This window comes from Xyrauchen texanus, chromosome 22 (genome assembly GCF_025860055.1).
Source record: "Xyrauchen texanus isolate HMW12.3.18 chromosome 22, RBS_HiC_50CHRs, whole genome shotgun sequence".
NCBI classification, from domain to species: Eukaryota; Metazoa; Chordata; class Actinopteri; order Cypriniformes; family Catostomidae; genus Xyrauchen; species Xyrauchen texanus.
Window position 1 is genome coordinate 8,869,784 of NC_068297.1, and position 13,848 is coordinate 8,883,631.

The following is a 13,848-nucleotide window of genomic DNA, read 5'->3' on the forward strand; positions in this document are numbered from 1 at the left end:
ACGCATTGTGATTAATCTCAGTAGGTCTCTGGTAGTGACCATGACCTATCATGTGGATTCCTGAAGTGGCATAGATCTAAACCCATATCTGAGCAACCACATAGTGGCCTTTAGAAGCATTCAGTCTGGAACTCTTCTGACTTAATGCAGGTGTGGATTCTAGTGCTCTTCTCCTGTTTGAAATCCTTCCCATTCAGGGCACAAGGAGAACAAGGTTTTAATAGGATCTATTGGTCCTGCTGTCGCTGTTTACACAGATGACAGACAAAGCTCTTGGCAGGAAGTTGCTGCTCCACTTCGGTTTTATTTCCTTTTCTCCCTTTCTTAGCATTTGTTGGTCTCCTCCTTTGTCTTGAGTAGCAATGGTTTGTGCCTCATCATGGAGTTTTGATGATGTTATGTTATTAAAGATGTCCATACTTTTTGATTATATGGAGCGGTTGGAACAGAGTATATGTGTTTGCGTGTGTTTTGTATATAGTCACATCTTTAGAGTTCAATCTGAGCACAAGATTGGGTTTGATTAATTTCATTATCTGCAATTCTATGCTGATATCCAAAGAATAATCATGTATAATAATTCATTTATAATTTCTTTTCTATTGACTGTACAACAATCTGTCTGTAAAGGAAAAATAAAGTGAACTGATTTACACATTTGTCTTGTTACTATTACTTTTGTAAAAATGTATGTTTGTTGCTTGCTCAGTTTGGCCCATTAAAAAATATTTTAAATATGATAATGGAATTCTAATATCATTATAGGTATGATGCACTCAAAATTTTTTTTAAGATTTACATACCAATTTCATAAAATTTAATTGCGTAATCTTTTTTTTATCTCCTTTTCTCCCAATTTGGAATGCCCAATTCCCACTACTTAGTAGGTCCTTGTGGTGGCGTGGTTACTCACCTCAATCCGGGTGGCGGAGGACAAGTCTCAGTTGCCTCTGCTTCTGAGACCGCCAATCCGCATGTGGAGGCTCATGCTACTCTCCGTGATCCACGTGTCCCATTGAGAGCGAGAACCAATAATCGCCACCAAGAGGAGGTTACCCCATGTGACTCTAGCCACCGGGCCAACTTAAGAGACCTGGCTGGAGTCACTCAGCACACCCTGGATTCGAACTCATGACTCCAGGGGTGGTAGTCAGAGTCAATACTCGCTGAGCTACCCAGACCCGAATTGCGTAATCTTTAACAAAATTAAGTTCATACAACAACACAACCTTAATTCGTCCCTTCATTTTTTGTTAAAAGGCTTCATTGAAATGCATTGAAAAGTTTTCAGTTTAAGCAACCCGATATCATGAAAAGCCATACATAATTTACGAGTTGGCTATTTCGTATGATCTCACACGATGTTGTTTGCTTAAACTCATACGAATTCATCACGTGAAAATTCCCTGATGTCTATTGCAGAAGTAAGCGCGAGTTCAGTGCATGAGGCATTAAGGACATACTTATTAATATTATGCACATACCCAAACCCCTTATCTAGACTTAACCAATCAGTAGAGTGTGTAAACATGATAGGAAGCTGTTGTGTGTGACAGAAGCAAGTAATTGTCGTGTATTCGATGAAAACGATGTCCAGCGATGTCATTGGCTGTCGTGAAAGTCGTAGGAATTTAAACGATATCATACGAATTAGTCAAATTTAGAAAAGTCGTATAAATCCTGATCATTTCGCCATGAGAGTGTGTTGGTAGAAGTCTCAATTTGAGTAACATTTTATTTTTTATTTCATAACTGTAATTTGTAGTATTATTGTAATATCAAGATTGTTCTGGAGTAATGTCTAAAAAATATGTGCAATTAAACAATGTTTTTTCTGCTCATTAGAACTTTATTCTCTAGAAGGTACAGATTGAAAATAAAAACAACTTAAAAACAAAGTTTGAAAAACAACCAAAAGTGTCAAAACAAAACCTAAAAAAGTAACAAGGCATATGCGTTTTATACAACATTAATTACAGAACAGTCTACTGTCCAAAAAAGGCACTAAATTCTGTAATAAGTGATATATGATTAGACTATTAAGTTAATACAACAGTGATATATTTTTTATACTCCGAATATATTTATATATATTTCATAAATTCACATATTGAACATGGACAGATTTAAAAACACAGTCAAACTGTTCCCTCATTCTTTCAAGACTGATATCAGATCCAAAACTACCTTAAGATAGGATTCTGAATTTACTGGGCAATAATCCATTATTTTCTACCTCAATACTGTTTCTTAGAAAGTGTTTAAGGAGGGGCTTGTTCGTGAGATTGGACGTCTGTATTCTCCAATAAAATATATAAGACTACAAGATTGCAGTGCAGGGACATACAGTGGCCTCAAAAGTATTTGGACGCTTAAGCTGAATTCCTTTGCATTCGAGAACAAAACATCAAAACAATTTGCATTTATTGTAAAGAAAGATAACATATCCTTTTGTTTGCAGAACTTCTTGACAACATTTGAGCATAGAATCAACAAGTTTCTGCAAAAGCTGTGGTGAAAGATTCCTCCAGGTTTCAGCCACCAAAGCTGTTCAGTTCACGACACTAAAACATCGACGATCTGACATTTTCTTCTCCGTTGCATCCCAAAGGTGCTCTATAGGGTTTAGGTCAGGGATCTGGGAGGGCCATTTTAGGACCTTGGTCAGACAGAATCGTCACTTACACTTTTTCAACACGGGACATCAACCCGCTAGTTTTAAATTTAACTACAGCAATAGCAGTATCATTTGCTCACGCGACTTTCGAATTGTAAAAAGAAATGGCCGTGTGAAAACCACGCGGTGGTCAATAAACGAGGTGCAGACGTTCCTCTCGTTAGCGACGAATGAAACAAAAAAGTCTCTCAGGAAGTGTCTCAGCTGTTGGCCGCACACGGCTACCACCGGACCTACCAACAGCGTAGGGATAAGTACAAAATTAAAAGCGACTACAGAACCATCAAGGAAAAGTTTAAGTGTTTCGACGAAATGGACGCTATCTAGACTGGCGAACAATGGGAGGGAGAGTGCCCGGGACTGGTGCCACGGCTGGAGTCCATGATGGAGGATGGTATGTTTTATTATGTTAACTCTATACTCTGCTTGAAAGCTTCACTTTATTTCGTTGACCAGCTACTGGAAAGATTTCTTCTAAAACAACCAGGCTAATTTAACTGTTACACTTGTGTAAAATCACCATGCAACAACTGCTTTATGCAGCAAATGAGCTAGTAGCTAACTGCTAGCGGTCGTGTTATTGTTTATTGTTTTGTGTCATGTTTAAGATGATGTCACGTCAGTAGATGCAGAGCAACTATGACGATCAGCCTATAATCCCACCCACGTTGAGGCGGCACTAAAGAGCAGTGGAAAAGCAAGCTCAGAAAAGTATAGCAAGTAGAGTCAAACCGTAATGTGGAGTGGAAAAGTGCCATAACAGTACCCTTAGTGCAGTGTGGAGAATTCATCCCCTGCATTTCTCCACACAAATGCTCTCTATCAGACCCATTCAGGTTCAATTTGGACTCCTCTGATAACATGACAGTCCTCCAAAGGCTGCTGTGTTTTGCCTATTTAATCCAGGCTTTTTTTTTAAGAAAAATAAGAAAAACGAACGAATGGTTTTAGTTGCATTATTCACCGTGTACAAATACTTAGTGATCCTGTTTGAATGGTCCGCAAACTAAGTTGTATGTGGTAATTCTCACAGATGTGTGGAGCAATGCATGCAGCTGTTTCCTGCCTGTTTCTATTAACTTGTAATCTTTAATGAAGCCATTATCAAGTGGCCAAATCATTTTTTTGTCTTAATTTTAAACCATATATCTGTTGTTTTATCATTTAAAATGTAACAAGCTTCTTTTTGTTAAATGTACTTCTTGAAAAGTGAGCTTATGTTATCTTTCTTTACAATAAATGCAAATTGGTTTGATGTTTTGTTCTCAAATGCAAAGGAATACATGCATTTTAAAGTTTAGCTTAAGCGTCCAAATACTTTTTGGCCACTGTAAATCTACTGAGCGATGATACCTCATAGTGAAAAAGGAGACCGCACAGCTACAGCTGCTTCCATATATTTTAATGAATTAGTCAAACAGCGTTTTGTTTTTTTACTACTGAGGTCTTCGGCAGGTCTGATGAACTGTTACCTTTTTTGATCGTGCACTTTCCCTTAATTGTTTTGGATGTGTGCACACTACCTCCATTTTCAGTCGACTGTGCCAAATGGCAGGTCGCAATACTGTTTATTGTCAATTGCTTATAATAGTTTTCTTTCCTCACAACTTCTAAACATAAAATCTAATCTAATGCCTTCTAATTTAATTTGGATGAGGCCAATTGAAACAGAAAATGACTGTCTTTATACAAGATTCTATTGTCATTTAACAATCTGATTCATAAATCTTAATTGCAGAAATTGCATTGAAGTTTATTTCTTTACCTACATTGATGCTGTCTTTTCAATATTTTTTTTACATGCGATACACAGTATAGGATTTATTTTGCTCAGAAAGTGTATTTGATTCTAACAAGAACAAAAAAGACAATGTTTTAAGTGATTGTTCGAGAGAAAATTCTGTTAAAAAATATGAAATTCTCTTTTGATGGGTTTATCAGCTGGGCAGAATTTTTCTAAGGCAAGGAATCTCATGATTACTCATTTCATTTCTGAATAATAATCTCTTATTAAGATACATATTTCAGCAAGTATATCTCTGGTGTGTTAACATTAAACTGTAGATATTTGGAATAATGTATCCAGGGACAGAAGCACTTAAAGGGGTAGTTCACCCAAAAATGAAATTTCTTTCTCATCTCATCATTTACTCACCCTCATGTCATCCTAGATATGTATGACTTTCTTTCTTCTGCAGAACACAAAGATTTTCAGAAGAATATCTCAGATCTGTGGGTCAATAAAATGCAAGTGAATGGTGGCCAGAACTTTGAATCTTCAAAAAATCACATAAAGGCAGCATAAAAGTAATCCATTCATCTCCAGTGGTTCAATCCATATATTCAGAAGTGATATGATAAGTGTGGGTGAGAAACAGATCAATATTTAAGTAATTTTTTTACTATAAATCTCCTCCTTTGACCAGCCCCGACCAGTTTGTGGCGATATACACAAAGAATGGGAATCGCCAAAAAAGTGAAGATGTATAGTATAAAGGGACTGATATTGATCTGTTTCTCACCCACACCTATCATATCGCTGCTTTAGGCAAGGATTTATCCACTGATGTCTTACGGATTACTTAAATGCTGTCTTTGTTTTTGTTTTTTGGAGCTGGAATGTCTTGGTCACCGTTCACTTGCATTGTGAGGACTGACAGAGCTGAGATATTTAAACATTGTCCAAAGATAGTGAGTGCTTTCATGTTGGAGTATAAACTTACGGTGCTCTAAGGTCAAGGGTTCATAATAGTCCATAAAACAAATAGCTGGATAACCATGGCACTCATATTAAAAAGCCTTTATCATCACATGGCTTACAAAAGGTAAAACAGTTCTTCTACGTGTTTTGATGTGAGCCTTCCTCAGGGAGAGTAACTGAGGGGAAATATTCTTCTAAAAGTCTTTGTTTATTTTCTGCAGAAGAAATGGAATGGTGCAAGGGTGAGTAAATTATGAGAAGTTTCATTTTTGGTTGAACTATATAGCATAATTAGCATTAATTACATTACACAGAATTAATGTGTTGCCAGATTTTACACATTCTGCAACTTCTCATTAACAAGTGTGAAGAAATATTGATAATAGGCTGCAGCCAAATGAACACAGGTTTGCTGTATATTCAAAATTCACATTCAGCTGTGACAATGTTTTCAATGCAATATCATTAACAGAAAAGTTTATTCCTTAAAGTTTAGTCCAACAAGAAAGGTGTAATTCTGAGTTTAAGAGAACTTTTTGAAGTAGCAGATTACTTTCACAGGTTAGCTTGTCTGTCATCCGATAGCTATTAATAACAGAAAAAGTATAAAAAGCTTATTTGTGACTGCAATGATGAGCATTTCACATTGAAAAGCTTCCTAAAAGGAAGAGGAAAGACACTAATAGGCGGGAGAGTGCATGTAGTTAACTTTTTTTTAAAACAAGCACTATATTTAAATCGTGAAGCACAAATAAAAATAACCTGGACGAGTCCATCTCTCTTGTCTTTCTTCGAAACAGTACCAGATAAAAGAAAATATATATATGTTCACTGATCAGCCACAACATTAAAACCACCTGCCTAATATTGTGTAGGTCCCCCTCGTGCCGCCAAAACAGTGCCAACCCTGAGATGCGATTCTTCACACCACAATTGTACTGAGCGGTTATTTGAGTTACCGTAGACTTTGTCAGTTCAAATCAGTCAACAAGGCATTTCCGTCCACAGAACTGCCACTCACTGGATGTTTTTTGTTTTTGGCACCATTCGGAGTAAATTCTAGAGACTGTTGTGTGTGAAAATCCCAGGAGATCAGCAGTTACAGAAATACTCAAACCAGCCCATCTGACACCAACAACCATCCATGCGATTATCTAATCAGCCAATCATGTGACAGCAGTGCAGTGCATAAAATCATGCAGATACGGGTCAGGAGCTTCAGTTCATATTCACATCAACCATCAGAATGGGGAAAAAATGTATTTCAGTGAATTGGACTGTAGCATGTTTGTTGATCATCTCAGAATGCTATTCTGAGATGCAGGTTAAGTTGGTGTTTTGGCGGCATGAGGGGGACCTACTATTAGGCAGGTGGTTGAATGTTGTGGCTGATCGGTGTATGTTGGGGTGAAGAACCCAAACCACCATATCCCTCCTCCCTAAAGTGACTTTATAAAAAGTAGAACTTATTTAACACAATTATTTATGAATTACACAAAATAAGCAATTACATGGGATATTTATTAGAGTGGTTAAATCCACTTTAGGTTTGAAAAAAATTCCTCTGAATAAGACTTTTTGACTAGCATCACTTTCCAGAACACGGTTTTTGGACACATGGGCAAACACCAACAGGTTTTTGTATTGGAACCACCACCCCTGATTGTCAAGTGTTTTCCCATTCGCTGAGACGAAGAATTTGCCAATGCTACTATATTTTCCAGCCCTGTGCTGCTGAATACATTTGCACAATAACTGGCTGAATAGAACACTATGAGGTTAAATACGTTCAAATAGACTGCCGTGGTCAGATTGCTTTTAGAGAGGCCTGCAGGAAAGACAAACTGATTTTCTAGTCTGCTAATGCTGAAATAGAAATGGCACAATCTTCACGAGTAGGCAAAATTTCCAGCGAGCTTTAAACGCCTCCCTGCAGAGATGCACAGTTGTGTTGCGGCAAGAACAAGCATATATTCAGTGCTGCCAGTAATTAAAAGTGCAATACTTAATTGCTGAACCCAGCAGGCCGGTAATGATACTGCAATAACAGTTCTGTACAACTTCTATGCAGAAACCAGGGTCCAAAATTAACATTTTCCCCTTACCAAAATCTAGAGTTTTGACAAACATGCCATATATTTTTAACTCATTATTTTCACATGCAAATGAACTTTGCGCCAAACTCTTCACTGTTGCCAAAGAAGTGTTTGTCATTACTGGCAAAATGTCCATTGTTGCCAAAGGTTTGCTGCAGGTTTACCACTACCAGTGAAGAGCTGCAAACGTCTGGCAATACTTAGTGGCAAACTGTTTTGTTTGCTGAATATTTACAGCTTATTTGCATTTTTGCACCATTTCTGCAAGAGAATGACATGACATGCCAGTCTCCATATCTCAAAAACATGAATATATCAGGGTTCCCACAGTTTTTGACAAATACATTTCCAGTTGTTTGTGATTACTGGATAAGGCTTTTTAAAAACCACTTGGTGGTGGCGTAGTGGGCCAAGCGCATACCTTGTAATCAGAAGGTCGCTGGTTCGATCCCCACAGCCACCACCATTGTGTCCTTGAGCAAGGCAATTAACTCCAGGTTGCTCTGGGGGGATTGTCCCTGTAATAAGTGCTCTGTAAGTTGCTTTGGATAAAAGCGTCTGCCAAATGCATAAAAATGTCAATGTAAAATGTACCATTCAGACCGATATATGTGAGCAATATATTCGATAAACTCACTGAAAAGAATCAATTCAAAAAAGTGATTCGCTCACAAATGAGGCTTCACTATGGCTTGCAAGCAAGTTTTACTTCACGCAAAAGCAATTTGTAGCTAAAAACAAAATAGAAAAATGTATATTCACAATAGAGATTTCCATTACTTTTAAGCTTTGATTTATTTTCATAACTCTTCCAGTCCTGGAAATCATAATTTGAAAATTCCCAGATATTTTAAGGTTTTCCATGACCATGGGAACCCTAAAGCCCATTTTACACCTTGAATTAACCTGCGTTTTTGATGATTGTATAGCTATTGGATAGCACTTGAGCACAATAAATGACAGGCGTATATGCACCCAAGAGGCGTTGTGATCGGATTACAGAAACCACATTTGGAGGTGGTCAGGGACGGATTCTGACCACATTCAAATAAGATATAAATGCAAATGCTTTTTTGTTATCTGGATACAATTACATAATAATTAATTATGTGATGAGGATACGCTATGTTGCGAGTTCTAGCCTTTTTTTTTTTTTTTTACATTGCATTGTGAAAAACACAACACACCATTTTGCAATCTTGTTACCTGAACAATGAACAGTATCCCATGAACTTTTCCATTGGAATACACTTGGACTATCTCATCTCTCTCCCCGTGTCTTTCACCTGTTCTCTAATCACTGTGTGGTTCACGCGGCACCCACATGAAACCATGTGTCACCAATTTTGATCAGATCTTTGTATGATTACAGTGGAGACACATTTGATGGCAATGTGTAAATGTAATCCAGCTAAAGAATATCCAGATATGAAACATGATAATTCAAGGTGTAAATGAGGACTGAGAGACACTGAGATTTTGATCCTCAAATTTTGATTTTAGTGGCATAATGCGAGAAATAGTTTTGGAGGAAAATTACTTTTATTTTTTTTCTTTTTAACTTTTCTAATACCTTTTAACTAGGCATCCTAGATGAACATCTGAGAGTAAATTTTCCACTTAGGAAAAAGTTGTTTGAAGACGGCTAGCTGCGTCAAGCTTTTACCGTATGTATCAGTTTGATTGGAATTGCTTACATTGCTTTCATCGCTTTTAAGCCATTTATTATTTTGCAGTTTCTAATAAAGTTACCAACTGGCCAGTAACTGCGTTTGATTCACTCACCATGCCAATTTTTATACACGTTTGGTGCTTGCCGAGTGTTAACTTTGGACCCTGGTGACACAGTACAAGTTCAAATGCAAATTTCTGCAATGTTGGACTGCACCTACTGTATTTAACAAAGAAATAAGTTAAGTGAGAGAGAATCTGCTTCCCAACACACTTTCCCTGGAGAGAATGAGGCAGTGGACATATAGTATGAAACTGACCTCTTATATCCTGCAAAGAAGACTTCCTGAAAGAAGGTAAAACTGAGGCAAGGTTTGTTATCCAAGTGTGAACTGGCAGAGTGACACTGTATGTTGTATGCACAGAGTTTGTAGTGAACATGTTTCATCAACTGTTTCAATGCAGCTTCTCCCTAAAACTCTGTGTGAGAACTGTGATAAAGGGATAGTCCACCCAAAAATGTAAATATACTGTACCTCATGTTGTTCCAAACCCCCATGACTTTATCTCTTCCTCTATCTGTACCTTCTTTATCTCCTTTTGTGATCCATAGAAGAAAGAAAATCATATGGGGTTGGAACAACATGAGGCTGAGTAAATGATTACAGAATTTTCATTTCTGGGTGAACTGTTCCTTGATGAAAAGACTATTGAGGCGTTACATAGGAGGGAGGAGGAAAGGGGGAATGCTGGGGTAACAGTCTTTACAACCTCGGTGTTCACTTTGGTCATGTGACCTGGCCATATTTCTCTGTAATCTCAGTTCACAAGCTGTTTGGCTTTATTTTCGTAACCCCACATTTCTCCTTTGGATTTCCTCCACGCTCCACCGTGGTGGACAGACATTAAGAGAAGATTCTCATTCGTCATCCAGCACCTCTGTTTTGATGTCACTGGTGGCTCCACCCTGCCGCGCTAGTGCCAGAATGCTGTGATTGACAGCGGCCATCTCTACAGCCAGAGCGATGGGGTCCTGGTGTTCACTTGGGCCTGTGGTGTCGTCCTAGAATTAGAAAACAGGGGGACAGTTGATGGTTTGTTTGTGAAAGAGTAGAGTGAACATTCTTCAAAATTTCTCCTTTTGTGTCCAACAGAAGAAAGAAAGACATATTGGTTTGGAACAACATGAGGGGGATTAAATAATGAAGGAATGTTCATTTCTGGGGAAACCATCTCTTTAAACTCACATAATTCCAAACTAGGACCATTTATTTGCCATTTAGTGTGGAAAACATAGTGGTGTGCTGTCACTACCCACAAAGGTATCCAACCACTTTGTGATAAAAAGTAGCAAGTCTGCTATGCAACATTATGTCGTTACACTTTAATTGCCTTCTATATCAAACATATCAGACAACATGCTTACTGCAGATGTCATAATAAGTGCATATAAATTCCTGGTTTTACTGTAATTGTGTGATTATTAAAATCCACTAACCTGAATTTCATTGTGTCAGTCAAGATAGGAAATAACCATGTCACTGGTAGAAATGGTAAAAATTAATTTGAAGTGTGTCAAAAGCCTTGTATACTCAAACACACTGTTCACCTGTCTATGTTGCCAATTGTGAGTGTGTCTGCATACCTGAATGGGGGATGACAGGTCACCTCTGCAGAAACTAAACGTTCTGGCCACTGCTCTCTTTTAAAAAAAAAAAGATGACATCACAGCTCTGTAATAGTTTGAATATGCAGTAATTTGTGTTCAGGCAAGGTAGTTACAGTAATGGTCTAAGGTCCTGCCTAAACATCTCACAGTGTATCAAAAACTAGGCCATCCTAGGGAAAAACATGCTTGGAAAATTCTAATAAGCACGGTTCCTTACCATTCCCATCACTTGGTCAGCAGGTACTTGGTCACTGTAGTCATTGCCGTCAATCTCATCGCTGTTGGAATGGCCTCCCGGGCTTTGGACATCAATCCCATGACTCTCCAGGATTGCTGCTTCTTCGGAAAAAAACAGACCTTGCCATAACATATCCGAGCTCAGAAGGACAAAACTTACTAAACTTTCCCAGATCAGCAGTTACAGAAATATTCAAACCAGCCCATCTGGCACCAACAATCATGCCACGGTCCAAAATATTTATTCCCCATACTGATTGTTTATGTGAATATTAACTGAAGCTCCTGACCCGAATCTGAATGATTTTATGCACTGCACTGCTGCCGCATGATTGGCTGATTAGATAATCGCATGGATGGTTGTTGGTGTCAGATGGGCTGGTTTGAGTATTTCTGTAACTGCTAATTTCCTGGGATTTTCACACACAACAGTCTCTAGAATTTACTCCGAATGGTGGTAAAAACAAAAACCATCCAGTGAGTGGCAGTTCTGTGGACGGAAATGCCTTGTTGACTGGTTTGAACTAACAAAGTCTACGGTAACTCAGATAACCGCTCTATACAATTGTGGTGTGAAGAATAGCATCTCAGGGTTGGCACTGTTTTGGCGGCACGAGGGGGACCTACACAATATTAGGCAGGTGGTTTTAATGTTGTGGCTGATCAGTGTAGAGATATATATATATATATCTCTGGTGATAACACATTTTTTTTATGTTGTAATACATAAAATACATTATTTTTACATTATTATAGGAAATATTCATGATTTGTAAGATTATTTTAGGTCTAGCAAACACAATTTTAAATGATCAAATATTTCCAGGATTTCCCTGACCATGAATGAGCCCTGTATGTTGAAAACATGATGAAATTGAGTTTTACTCAAAGGAATTTTACTGTACATTAAGTAATTTATGCACATATTGGAATGAGACAGCTAACACAATGGTGATTACAATGCAATAAAAATAATCTTAGTCAATATTCAAAATAAATTGTAATTTGACCTTTGTCTTTCCCCAGAGGGCTTCAACATTACCTATGTTGGCTCTTCTCTTAATTTCCTTCCGTCTATTGGCAAACCAGTTGTAAACTTTCAGAGACGTGACCCTCTCAAGATCTGACAGCTTCTTCCCTTAATCAAATAACAACAACACTCATCAACAGTGTATGAATTGAACTTTTTTGCTCATATATATATATATATAGTATATATACACACTGGCAGCTAAAAGTTTAGAATAATGTACAGATATGGGAAGAAATTGGTGCTTTTATTCACCAAAGTGGCATTCAACTGATCACAATGTATTAATGGATATTAATAACATGAAAAATTACTATTACAATTTGTTCAGAATTCCTTAAACTACTTCAAAGTGTTCTGATAAAAAAAATCATGCAGCAATGACAGCTTTGCAGCTCCTTGTCATTCTAGCTGTCAGTTTGTCCAGATACTCAGGTGACATTTCACCCCACACTTCCTGTAGCACTAGCCATAGATGTGTCTTGTCGGGCACTTCTAATGCACCATACAGTCTAGCTGATCCCACAAAAGCTCAATGGGGTTAAGATCCATAACACTCTTTTCCAATTATCTGTTGTCCAATGTCTGTGTTTCTTTGCCCACTCTAACCTTTTCTTTTTGTATTTCTGTTTCAAAAGTGACTTTTTCTTTGCAATTGTTCCCATAAGGCCTCCTGAGTCATCTCTTTACTGTTGTACATGAAACTGGTGTTGAGCGGGTAGAATTCAATGAAGCTGTCAGCTGAGGACATGTGAGGCATCTATTTCTCTAACTATAGACTCTGATGTACTTATCCTCTTGTTTAGTTGTACATCTGGTCTTCCACATCTCTTTCTGTCCTTGTTAGAGCCAGTTGTCCTTTGACTTTGAAGACTATAGTGTACACCTTTTGTATGAAATCTTCAGTTTTTTGGCAATTTCAAGCATTGTATAGCCTTCAAACAATGATTGACTGATGAGTTTCTAGAGAAAACTGTTTCTTTTTTGCCATTGTTTACCTAATATTGACCTTAAGACATGCCAGTCTACTGCATACTGTGGCAACTCAAAAACAAACACAAAGACAATGTTAAGCTTCATTTAACACACCAAATAGCTTTCAACTGCGTTTGATTTAAGGTCAAGTGATTTTCTATTACCAAATTAGCAATTTAGCATGATTACTTAAAGATAAGTTGTTGGAGTGATGGCTGCTGGAAATGGGGACGGTCTAGATTTGATCAAAAATGACTTTTTTCAAATTGTGATGTCCTGACTATATTTTGTGATCAGTTGAATGCCACTTTGGTGAATTAAAGTACCAATTTCCTTCCGAAACAGCAAAATCTGTACATTATTCCTAACTTTTTATACATAGATGAGCAAAATTACCTGCCACTGCGAATGAAATACCTGCATTTAGCGGGTTGGCAGGTATTAATATCAAACCCTGCTCATCAATAGTGTCTGGTGTCATGAAACAGACTATTACATGTGCATTCTCTTGTTCATGAGTTAGTTTAAATGTCTTACCTGGTTTTTGTATAACTGCATTGCAGGCATTGGCAATTTCCTCACGTTTGGCTTCATCAGGATACTGGTTGTCATTGAAATAACTTAAGCAGAAAGATCAACAGGCAGCAATGATAATGTGTTAGATAACATGAAGTAAACTATGAAAGGACACGTTTTTATCACTTTATTTGTTGTGTTTGTTACATAAAAGGTCAACAAAGTCAATGTTATAAATTTGCAGACTTAACAGTGGAAATGAATGGGGCCAGTTCA

The 13,848-nt window shown here is 37.6% G+C and overlaps 1 protein-coding gene across 7 annotated transcripts in view; it reads right to left on the bottom strand.

Annotated features, from left to right (window-relative positions):
• Positions 1 to 1,840: 1,840 nt before the first annotated feature.
• The window catches only part of LOC127662594 (homeobox-containing protein 1-like), a 42,475-nt gene continuing 30,467 nt past the window's right edge, over positions 1,841 to 13,848 (bottom strand). For 2 of the 7 annotated variants that reach the window (XM_052153854.1, XM_052153855.1), the window contains 5 exons: positions 13,594 to 13,676; positions 12,094 to 12,189; positions 11,032 to 11,153; positions 10,791 to 10,847; positions 1,841 to 10,208 (listed from right to left, as the gene is read on the bottom strand). In XM_052153854.1, the coding sequence (XP_052009814.1) occupies positions 10,065 to 10,208; positions 10,791 to 10,847; positions 11,032 to 11,153; positions 12,094 to 12,189; positions 13,594 to 13,676 (502 nt within the window). In that variant the 3' untranslated portion in view covers positions 1,841 to 10,064. Of the gene's footprint in view, positions 10,209 to 10,643; positions 10,687 to 10,790; positions 10,848 to 11,031; positions 11,154 to 12,093; positions 12,190 to 13,593; positions 13,677 to 13,848 lie in introns of all 7 variants that reach the window. The other 5 variants (XM_052153860.1, XM_052153857.1, XM_052153856.1 and 2 more) reach the window with 5 other exon arrangements.